The following is an 11,173-nucleotide window of genomic DNA, read 5'->3' as shown; positions in this document are numbered from 1 at the left end:
CCTACAATTAAAACTTTTTTCCCTGTTTTTCTTGTGTCAGTTTAAGTCTCAGCCTAAGAACTTAAGAAGGTAAAAGGGAAAATTTTCCTCCTCTCTATGTTAGTGTGTTTATGTATCATTAACACATCTATCTAAAACAGCTCCTCAATGATATTTGGAACAGAAATTCAAAAAAAGTTTTTTTCAATTATATATTATTATAAACTTACCAGAAAGGCAGTTGTTGCTGACATCCAGTTTTTCCAGAGAAACAAAATGAAAAAGTGGTGTGATTTTTGTCAAGCTGAAAACAAAAAAATAGAATTCATAAAATTTTTAAATTGGAAAGGCCTTAACATTATTGAACTAACTATATAATTATAAATCATATAGTACAATTAAATGATATGCAATTATATGTAATTGAATATGCAATAGTATTTGTACACTAAAATACAATTATAATAACACTAAATAACAGTACTTATTAAAATGCAATAATTATAAAATCTAAGTATTTATTTTATAATGTAAAACATTCATTTCTATAGAGAAATTATCATGGACTTGCCAATTTAAATAACAAATATCATTTCTTTAGAGTATATGTGCTATTTAAATAAAAACAAGTGAATGTTTTATTGTTAATTGTCTTTGTCTTCGTATAAGGCCAAATTTATAATATTTATGTATTTTTTCTGGATTAAACCATTAGAAGGAAAAACTCATAAAAATACGTATCTTCACTTTTTTACAAGATAACTGATTAGAATCACTAATAATAATAGAAAATGTTTTATAACAGTAGTATAGACAAGTCTGGCAGAAATATATGAATATTTAAAATCAATGCTCTTGTTAAATTATGCATATTTAAATTCTAATAATAAACCTTCCTCCTACTTTTAAAAGTGTCTATTACTTTCTAAGTTAAAATTGTCATTAAGAGCCTATATTCTAGCAAGGAACATAATATTTAAAATATCACATCATTGGAAACAAAAGTCATAAAAGAAAAATTAACTTTAGTTTGACTTACATTTCTAAGACAAGTCTACACTTACTATGAACATAATATCACCTTAACCTAGATATTTGGAAATAAAAATTAAGTCAAATCATCTGAATCTTTAAATAAAACAAAAATGCTTTCATATAAAATATATTCTCATCACAAATACAATAGTGCTCTGAACCAATTCCCATTATAAATGTTGGAACTTTATAATTGTTCAAAATATGCTTCAGTGGAAGGAATATTTATAGTACAAAAAAAAGTATGCATTAATTTCCAGTTTTTTGGTGTTGTTGTTTTTAAGAAATATTGCCCTTTCAGTTGGCCTGGCAGATTTCTTCATCTTTATTTCTAATAGCTCTTAGCAATTGAAAATATATATATATATATACTACTATTAAGTTCAGAAGGTTACAGAATAATACTGTTATTGGAGGCCTCATGGATCTGACACAAAACTAACGCTTGTACCGACCTTGACTTCTCTCTTGTACTATCCTGTTCTGTATTAGCAGAAAGACAGAGGATACTACTGATGAAAACATAGACTAAATAACAGGCTGGAAGAAGATCTCTCTGAATGTAACCAATCCTAAGTACAATATTACTATTTATACTAAACCTACACAGTACTACTTCTTAAAAACAACGTCCAGTGGGGGAAATCCAAGGTAATAAAAGAAAACGTGGAAAAATATGGCCATTTCATTTATACATTTACTTCATTATTTGTACACAGAGTCCTTAATAGTAAAATTTACTGAAATGTCACATGTACACAGTAAAAACCAAAGAAAACAAAGGGGAAAAAAACTTAAAACTTTGTCACTGTATACTTAGTGGATTTAAGCCCTAACATTAAGACATACATGTTCTACATTATTATTACAAGTAGGAAATGGAAGTTATTCTTCAATATATAATCCTAATAAATGTATTTATTAAAAGAAAATTCTTATTTGTTTTCTACCTTTAATATATGTCCAATAATAACTCTTTGCTCTTCTATTAAAAGGATTTGGAAAGATTAGCCGATAATTAGTTTTTCTCTTTTTTCAGAGTATATAATTTTTTTCCCACCAATTAGTTACATAGCAACATACGGTAGAGGTAAAATACAGGTTGTATGAAGACATCAAATCAAGTAAAAGTAACTAAGAAAGTTTTAGAATTAAAAAAGAACACACAAAAAACCCCTTTGCATATGCCTATTCAAGTAAAAAAATATTTGGTTTGATCAAATATTTTAATAATATTGAAATTTTATCTTTTCCGCTAGCCATGCTTTTAGAATCACATTTTCATTTTTGGAAATTTAAATCAAGAAAACTGGCTATTCATTCACCTTTGTGACTATGCATTAGGATGGTAGAAACCTAATAGTAGAATCTTAAAACAAAACAAAAACACACAAACTCTAGAACTGTTACTGACATTCTGTGTATATTTTTCCTAAGAAAATTCAAACCAGAAAGACAAAGGACATTAGTGAAAACCTAATACTATTTGACCTTGTCACATTAGCCCTGGGCATAAAAAAGATATAAATTTCAAAGACGACAAAAAGCAAAAGATTTGTACAATGAGCAGCCGATGGGTAATAGTTTCCACTTTCTGCTCCTACTTAGAGTCTCACTGGAAGTAGAAAGGCTTGTGAAGCCAGAGAGTCCTCCAGTTATAACTCCGCTGAGTCAAACTTAAAACAGTCACATGTCCTAATGAAAATTTAAAACAGAAGTCAGAATGAAACAAGTATTTCAAAGAATATGTGCTAAGTATCATTCTTTATATGTATTTCATTTGTTGGAAAAAGAGCATATGGGCATAATTTCTTCCCTGTGATGAAAACATTTATCAAAAACTAAAAGAAGAATATATAAAATTTAAAAGACATACCAGCCACAAATACAAGTATCTAATTTATAATTTTTTTTCAGGTTTACAAATGCATTCACTAACATTTTCCTTTTGGATCATTATTATACCTCATAAAATAGATTAGGTAGGTATTATTATCTTTTTTTACACATGAAAAAAGTGAAGTTCAGGTAGTGAGAAAAGAGTTGTTCAATGTCAACTGACAGATAAATGTGGATTCAGAATTCAAACCTAAATCTGCTGAGTCTGAATTTTACCAAACCTGATATGGTTCTGAAAAGGTCAATGCATATGTGAAAGCTTAATGTAAAATGGCTACTCTTTACAGTTTATCATATTAGCTTATTATGAAAAATCCTGAGATTGAAAATTATTTTTACTATGATTTTAGAAAATAATTTTTTTACTGTATATGTTCATTCAGATCAATCACATTTCCATGGTTCCCTCATACTTCCCCTTTCATCCTTTCAAAAGTGGTAGACATTTGTATGTACAAAGAGCTTTGAGAGATCCACAAAAACTAAATTCAAATATGTGACAGCAGTATTAAAATGTTCAAAAAAGCATATTATATAATTTAATCTCTTTTAAAATATATTAAGTTCAAGATTAAGCTCTTTTATTCTTAACAGTTTTTTGAGGGAAAGGACATATATTACTCAGTTTTGTATCCCCCAAAATAGCAAGCATTATCTCAATATATAAAATGTATAAAGCTAAGCAAACAAAATTATAAATAAATAATTTTATTTTAAGTGTACCAATTATAGTTATCATCTCTAAAATAAATTTTAATAGTCTAGCATATATTATTCCAAGTCATATCAGATTGATGGGCAAAAATCTATTAGCCAGAATCACCTTTAACTTTTAAAACTAGAATATTTCTTTGATTTCAATGGCTCAATAAAATTAAAGGCATTATTTCTCAAAAATGTTCATAATTTAAATATTTCTAATATTTTAAAATATTATGCTCATCACTGTGGCTTGAGAAACATTTCTATGGTATATGCTAAATATGTCCACTACTGAGGGATTTTTTTGCATATATCCAAAGCACAGCTAAGTATTTCTATTAACATTTTATCTCTTATCTGGAAATATTGAATAAAAAATCCAATGGGTTTTTGGGTGGCCCAAATTGCTTAACTAGTGTTATCTGATAGAGCTGACTCTGGAATAAATATCCTTTTAAAGTCAAATCACCTTTCATATTTTAGATCTGATTAAAACAATGTGAAGGTATTTTTGAATACACAGTTGGTTCTGATTTGTCAAGTAGTGGAATAGTATATGATAGATATAAATTAAACCATTTGGAGTATACATGCTTAAAAGATGAACACTATTCAGGCAGAGACTGAGAGAAAACTTTTTTTGTGGGGGGATAGATATACATATCAACATTGGGTTGTACTTGTTTACTTGTTTTGCAAGAATTATGTAACTCAAAGAAGAAATTTATGTTAAAGGTGGTTCCTTTTCCATACTCCATGTGCCTTTCATGAACAAATTAATCATATTAGTCTGAACAGTCTCAATGAACTATTAAACAGAGGGAGACATACACATATTGTGCTCCTGCTTTGGTTTCAACAGTTATTCTCTGCAAAGATCCAGATGTTTGGTGGTTTCAAATGGGTCTCCTGTGACAGGTACCCATCTCCATTTAATGTTAAGGTATTTTTTTTAAGTGTTACTTTATATCCTTAGGGAAATCAAATTTAAATCTATCTTAACAGTTACAAAAAGACATGCAAGTTGAGAGCAGATTAAAAATCCTTCTTCCAGGACTTAATAAGTACCATTTGAGAGAATGAGACATCCTCTGAATTAAATTAACTACCTCCTGTATTTTCCAAGGACTATATTCTTTACAAATATAAACAAACCTGCTCTAAGAGTTTTCTACAAGCACATTTTGAGAAAAAAACAAAATGAGTAGGATAAGTGACAATTAAAAGTCTACTAAAATTCAAGGGTATGTCAATACACTTTAATTTTTTAAATTCTATAAAATTCTATTTATAATTTAAGTCCCAATTCATTGCAATGCACTTTCTATGAATCACTGGGGGGAAAACTAACAGCTTTTCCACTTAGTATGAAGACCACACAATTAAGTAATCATTTACTGCATTTATTAAGTAAAGTTCATTTTTTACCTGTTTTGAGCCAGAGTCAGGTTTTGTAGCAAAGGCAGCCAATACAAAGAACATGCGTCCACAATTGAAATGCTGTTATCATCCAAGTACAATTCTCGTAGTAGAACATGATTCTCCAAGGATGGAATCTGTATTTAAATTTGTGTCATTAGCTTATATTAAGCAAAATATTTTTATCACTTAAACAAATTTAAAAGTATAAAATTTATCAAAACTAACAACAGATATATTCTGGTAAGCTGTGTATCACAAATCAGAGTATAATGTTATGAAAATTTTAGTATAAATTAAATTTTTAAGAATTAACCTCAATTAGAATTTTGTATAGAAAGTATTTTATGCTGAATTTTAGTTAGAATTACATGATAGAAAATTTAATCCCACTACATACTAAAATATAACTTAAAAGATTTGATTTATTATATTTTGGAATTATGAAAAAGGTTAAATTAGATTTCTTTAAAAATTTTCCTAACTATGGCAAACATTTGTTTAAATACTGGAAAGTGTACAATAGTTTAAAATAAACTGAAAATCAGATACAGCTGATAATCAAAAGAAAAACAATCCAAGTTGCTTTTGAAATATGTGGTTGATATTTTCATCAAAAGAAAAATGTTGCATTAATCACAGAAATGATTTCAAAGCAATTACCTCACTTAGGTAATTTCCCTGTAACTTCAGTATTTGAAGCAATCCACAGTTTTCAATACCCTCAACTTTAGTAAGATGATTATGTGAGCAATCCAGGTAGATAAGGGTAGGAGTATCACAAAGGCCTTTTGTACTAATTAACTGATTGTTGTCCACAATTAGTTGCTGAAGATTTTTTAAAGATTCTAAACCACCTAGAAGAAAAATTTTCCAAGATCAATTCTTCAAGATTCTATACGAGAGTTTCAGAATAATTGTGCATTTATATATGCTAAAGCTAGTATCAGTAAAGTCTTAGACAAGATTCCTACTGAAAACTGTGTAAGTGTAAAATGTATTATTATTTAAACTTGTACTGGGGAGATATATTTTTGAATGATATATATCAATTGAAAAGTGAACAAAATTCTAAAAGGTGTACATTGGGCACAGAATGTTTTATTTTCTAATGACAATGGGACAATGGATAGATAGAAGGACTCTTTTTAAAAAAATAATTTTAACTCAGTTTTTTTTAAAATTTTTTATTAAGTTATTACATATGGGTCCTTATCCCCACTTTACCCCCATACCCCCCAACTCATGCCCTCACCCCCCTGTTGTCTGTGTCCATTGGTTAGGCCTATATGCTTGCATATAAGTCCTTTGGTTGATCTCTCCCCTTACCCTCACCCTCCCCTACCTTCCCTCTGAGGTTTGATGGTCTGATCGATGCTTCTCTGTCTGTGGATCTGTTTTTGTTCATCAGTTTATGTGGTTCACTCTATTCCATAAATGAGTGAGATCATGTGATATTTATCTTTCTCTGACTGGCTTATTGAGTTCCATTTTTAACTTTTTGAGGAAACTCCATACTGTTTTCTACAGAGGCTGCACCAGTCTGCATTCTCACCAGCAGTGCATGAGGGTTCCTTTTTCTCCACATCCTCGCCAGCACTTGTCATTTGTTGATTTGTTGATGATAGCCATTCTGACAGGTGTGAGACGGTACCGCATTGTTGTTTTGATTTGCATGTCTTGGATGATTAGTGACTTTGAACATGTTTTCATATGTTTTGTTTTTTTTAACTCAGTTAAGAGATTGATTTCTTTTTAATTTATATTTTCAGATACCAAGCTATATTACAAAGTCACTGTTCTCAAAACTGCCTGGTACTGGCACAAGAACAGACATATAGACCAGTGGAACAGAACAGAAAATTTAATTCTATTTCATGTTTTTTAAATGCATGCCCTAACTGGATTTACTCAGTGGTGATAATATAATAGTAAGGATTATGAGTGTATTGTAAAATACTTTATATACATTTCAAGAAAAATGATATTTCAAAATTACAGTATCTCTAATAATTTGAGTCAAAGTAATAATGTGACAAATGATTATTTCTTATAAAAAAGAATATATTTTATGCTAAAAGTAAAATTTTTATAGTGAGAAATGATTACACAATATTCAAGAGAAGCAGGAAAATGCATAGAAGACCCAAAGAAGGAAAGAGAGACTAAAATTTAATTTTAAGGAGTAATCTTGTATTTTTTAAAAATTCTTATCTAGGATCAATGTACAAGTATTTTTCCTGGAATGTAAAATAGCAATTATGACTGAGAGAAAATTATTATCTGATGTCATTCAGGGGTAAATTTTTCTACCCTATTAGATATTTGACTAATTTAAAATAATAAACCAATTATATATTATCAATTCTGAGGGATTATAAATAGAATATTACATATAATAGTAATATGTATTAGCCACAATATAATTTAGAGTCTGCTGAAATAAAAATACGTTGGAGTATAGTATACTCTATGATTATATCTAATGAGCATCAATTAAACCCACTGAAGCAGATAAATGCTTTCCAGGCAGAATGAAATACTAATTAATATTAATTCGTAATTGTGTAACTTCAAATGTCCTTTATCAAATATTTAAATGTCTTAAGCAAGCTACTCATATAAGCTCAATATTTTTAAAAGGCATGTACATTGCTCTTAAGTTTTTCAGAGCTAATCATAAATATAATTTTCAATTAACTCATTTAAAGTGAAGAATACTATGAAAGAATACTATGAACTAGTCCTATGTAATAAAAGCCTAATATGCTAAGTGTCCAGTAGTCCATACAACCAAAGCGTAATATGCTAATGATATGCTAAAGCTGCTCAACCGTTCACTCTGACATGCACTGACCACCAGGGGGCAGTCAGCTGGCCTACAAGTCGCTATGGTGCACTGACCACCATGGGGCAGATGCTCCGAATGGTAGGTTAGCTTGCTGCTGGTGTCCGGCCAATCGGGACTAAACGAGATGGGCCAGACAGACCCTAGAGCCCTCCCATGGTCCCTCTCCAACCTGGACCGTGCACCGGTGGGGTCCCTTAGCCTGGCCTGCACCCTCTCGCAATCCAGGACCCCTCAGGGATGTCAGAGAGCCAGTTTCAGCCTGATCTCATTCAATGCAGGAGCTGCCCCCTGGTGGTCAGTGGGCTCCTACAGGGGGAGTGCTGCTCAGTCAGAAGCCGGCCTCACTGCTGGTGAGCACAGTGGTGGTGGCCGGAGCCTCTCCTGCCTCAATAGCAGTGCTAAGGATGTTCGAGTGCCAGCTTAGGCCTGCTCCCCATGGACCTAAGCTGTCAGTTAGACATCCCCCAAGGGCTCCCAGAGTGCAAGAGGGCACAGGCCAGACTGAGGGACCACCCCCCAAGTGCACAAATTTTGTGCACTAGGCCTCTAGGATAATTTATTTATTCAAAGGCATTTTTATTTACATCAAATTATATACAGTCGAGTGGCATCAGAGGAATGGTGGCATACGGGCACATCTGTCCTCTCCCCCTAACATTTCAACAAAATAATCACCTATAATTCAACAAAGAAGTCCCTGCTCAACACAGATGCACACCTGAGCGACCTGCATACTGGAACAACTAACATGAGCTCCTTGGAATAAGCGGGGAGATGAGACAAAGGAGGGAAGCTGAACACGGCTACCATGCAGCAGCATGTCTGCAGCGCAGCAACTGGGAACTGACGGCAGCAGTCATGAGCAATTTTCTCAGCGAGCCTGGACCAATAGAGAGAGGGCCCAGCAAGTGGTCGACTGTTGGAATAGCCACTGCAGTGGCGGCATTGTGTGGTCGCACACACAAACAGTGGGAGAGTATCTGAACCATAGGTGCGCCTTGTGAATGGGATCTGAGTTGTATGCCTAAGCTGTGAGTCAGCAGACACCTTCCTTACAGAGTCCCCTCCCCATGACTGGGCCTGGCTGCCGGCTTTCAGGCAGAGAAAGTAGATCACAGAGCCCTGCCGCTGATTAGATTCCCAGATCTTGCCCCTCCTTCCCTGTTGCTCTTGGATTGTTTCCAGGAGTGTATTGTCTTTAGGCCAAGAGCACTTGCAGTAGAGACAGTTTCTTTCTGTGACTGAACCCCAGGAGGGGTGCTTGGGCTAGAACCTTGGAGGTCAGGGACTGACATTACTATGAAGGAAAAACAAACCTCACCCCCAAGCTGTAGAGGCAATACAGCCCTACAGAAGCTGCAGAGGCTCAAAACTGTGAAGCCACAGAGGAAAAAAAAATCTTGCAATTCAGTGCCATTTACTGCAACAGAGTAGAAAGACCTCCTCAGAGATAAATGGGAAAACAAAGGAGAACAACGAATGCCATGAACAACCACAACAATAACGATGACCAGAAAGAAAATGAAAAATCCCCAGGAAACAGGCTGGAACACACAGAATTATGTGAGTTGAGTGACAGAGATTTCAAGATTGCAGTTCTGAAAATACTCAATGAGATTCAAGAAAATACTGACAGGCAATCCAGCTCACTCAGAAAACAAATCAATGAACAAAATGAGAATTTCTCCAAAGAAATTGAATTGTTAAAAAAGAATGTGACAGAAATCCTGGAAATGAAGCAGGAAATTAAAGAAATTAAGAGTGAACTGATAAGCATAGAAAACAGAAGCAACCAGTTAGTGGAAAGAACTAGTGATATTGAAAATAGAAATCAAGGAATGATGCAGAGCAAAGAAGAGAAAGACCTGAGAATAAAGAAATATGAAATAGCCATATGAGACCTCTCTGATTACATAAAAAAATAAAAATAACATCAGAATCCAGGCAGAGCAGAGGAGGAAGAGAGAGAGTATAGAATGGAGAGTCTATTAAAACAAATAGTGGATGAGAACTTCCCAAATCTATGGAAAGAACTAGATCCTCAAATCCAAGAAGCAAACAGAACACCTAGTTACCTCAATCCAAAGAGGCCCCCTCCAAGGCACTTGGTAATGAAGCTGTCAGTAATTAGTGACACAGAAAAAATCCTCAAAGCATCCAGGAAAAAGAAGGAAGTAACCTACAAAGGGAAACCCATCAGAATTTCACCCGACTTCTCAGCAGAAACTACAAGCAAGATGAGAGTGGAACCAAATATCCAAATGCCTGAAAGAGAGAAATTACCAGCCATGGATATTATATCCAGTAAAATTATCATTTAAATATGAAGAAGAAACATGAACAATCCAAGACATATAGAAACTGAGGGAGTTTATTACTAGAAAACTTCCATTGCAGGAAATACTCAAGGGGTTATTCTACCTGAAACAAAGAACATAAGATCATAACACTATCAGAAGGATTGTCAAAACTTTGCCGCATAAACAGGGATAATTTGTGACAATAAAAACATACAAGGGGAAGGACAGGTATGAATAGGCAAAAGAAGATGAAGATCAGATGCACTCAAAAGGGAAAAAAACTATGGTATATATGCAACTTCACTTTTTATAAAACTAATGGCAACCACACACAAAAATCCCCCAAACAAGACATATAGCTTAAAAAAAAAAAAAGAGGAAACAGAGGAAAGATGTATGGAATACCGCCAAACAAAAACAACAGGTAGAAAAATAAAGGAAAAGAACCAATGGAAGCACAGAGTTACCAGAAAACAAAAGATAAAACGGCTATAGGAAATCCTCATACATCAATAATTACTCTAAATGTAAATGATCTAAGTTCACCAGTAAAGAGGCACAGAATAGCAGAATGGATCAAAAAACCAAACTCAACCATATGTTGCCTTCAAGGGACATATCTAAACAGCAGAGACAAAGGTAGATTCAAAGTAAAAAGATGGAAAATGATTCTCCAAGCAAATAACATCCACAAAAAAGCAAGTGTACTTTCTTGATAAAAATGCTCAGCAAGGTGGGAATAGAAGGATCATACCTCAACATAATAAAAGCCATATATGACAAACCCACAGCCAACAATATACTCAATGGGCAAAAACTAAAATCATTTCCCTAAGAACAGGAACAAGACAGGGATGCCAACTCTCACCACGCTTGTTTGACATAGTACTGGAAGTACTAGCCATTGCGATCAGACAAAAACAAAAAATAAAAGGCATCCAAATTGGAAAATAAGAAGTAAAACTGTCCTTATTTGCAGATGCCATGA

At 33.2% G+C, this 11,173-nt stretch overlaps 1 protein-coding gene across 1 annotated transcript in view; it reads right to left on the bottom strand.

Moving 5' to 3' along the window:
* Positions 1–11,173, bottom strand: part of LRRIQ1 (leucine-rich repeats and IQ motif containing 1) — a 231,251-nt gene that overhangs the window by 137,081 nt on the left and 82,997 nt on the right. Inside the window, exons 10-12 of the mRNA XM_015571113.1 lie at positions 5,698–5,891; positions 5,044–5,171; positions 210–283 (exon numbers count right to left, since the gene is read on the bottom strand). Of these exons, the coding sequence (XP_015426599.1) occupies positions 210–283; positions 5,044–5,171; positions 5,698–5,891 (396 nt within the window). The remainder of the gene's footprint in view (positions 1–209; positions 284–5,043; positions 5,172–5,697; positions 5,892–11,173) is intronic.

Source organism: Myotis davidii, unplaced genomic scaffold (genome assembly GCF_000327345.1).
Source record: "Myotis davidii unplaced genomic scaffold, ASM32734v1 scaffold26, whole genome shotgun sequence".
NCBI classification, from domain to species: domain Eukaryota; kingdom Metazoa; phylum Chordata; class Mammalia; order Chiroptera; family Vespertilionidae; genus Myotis; species Myotis davidii.
This window is presented reverse-complemented; position numbering and strand designations above follow the sequence as displayed.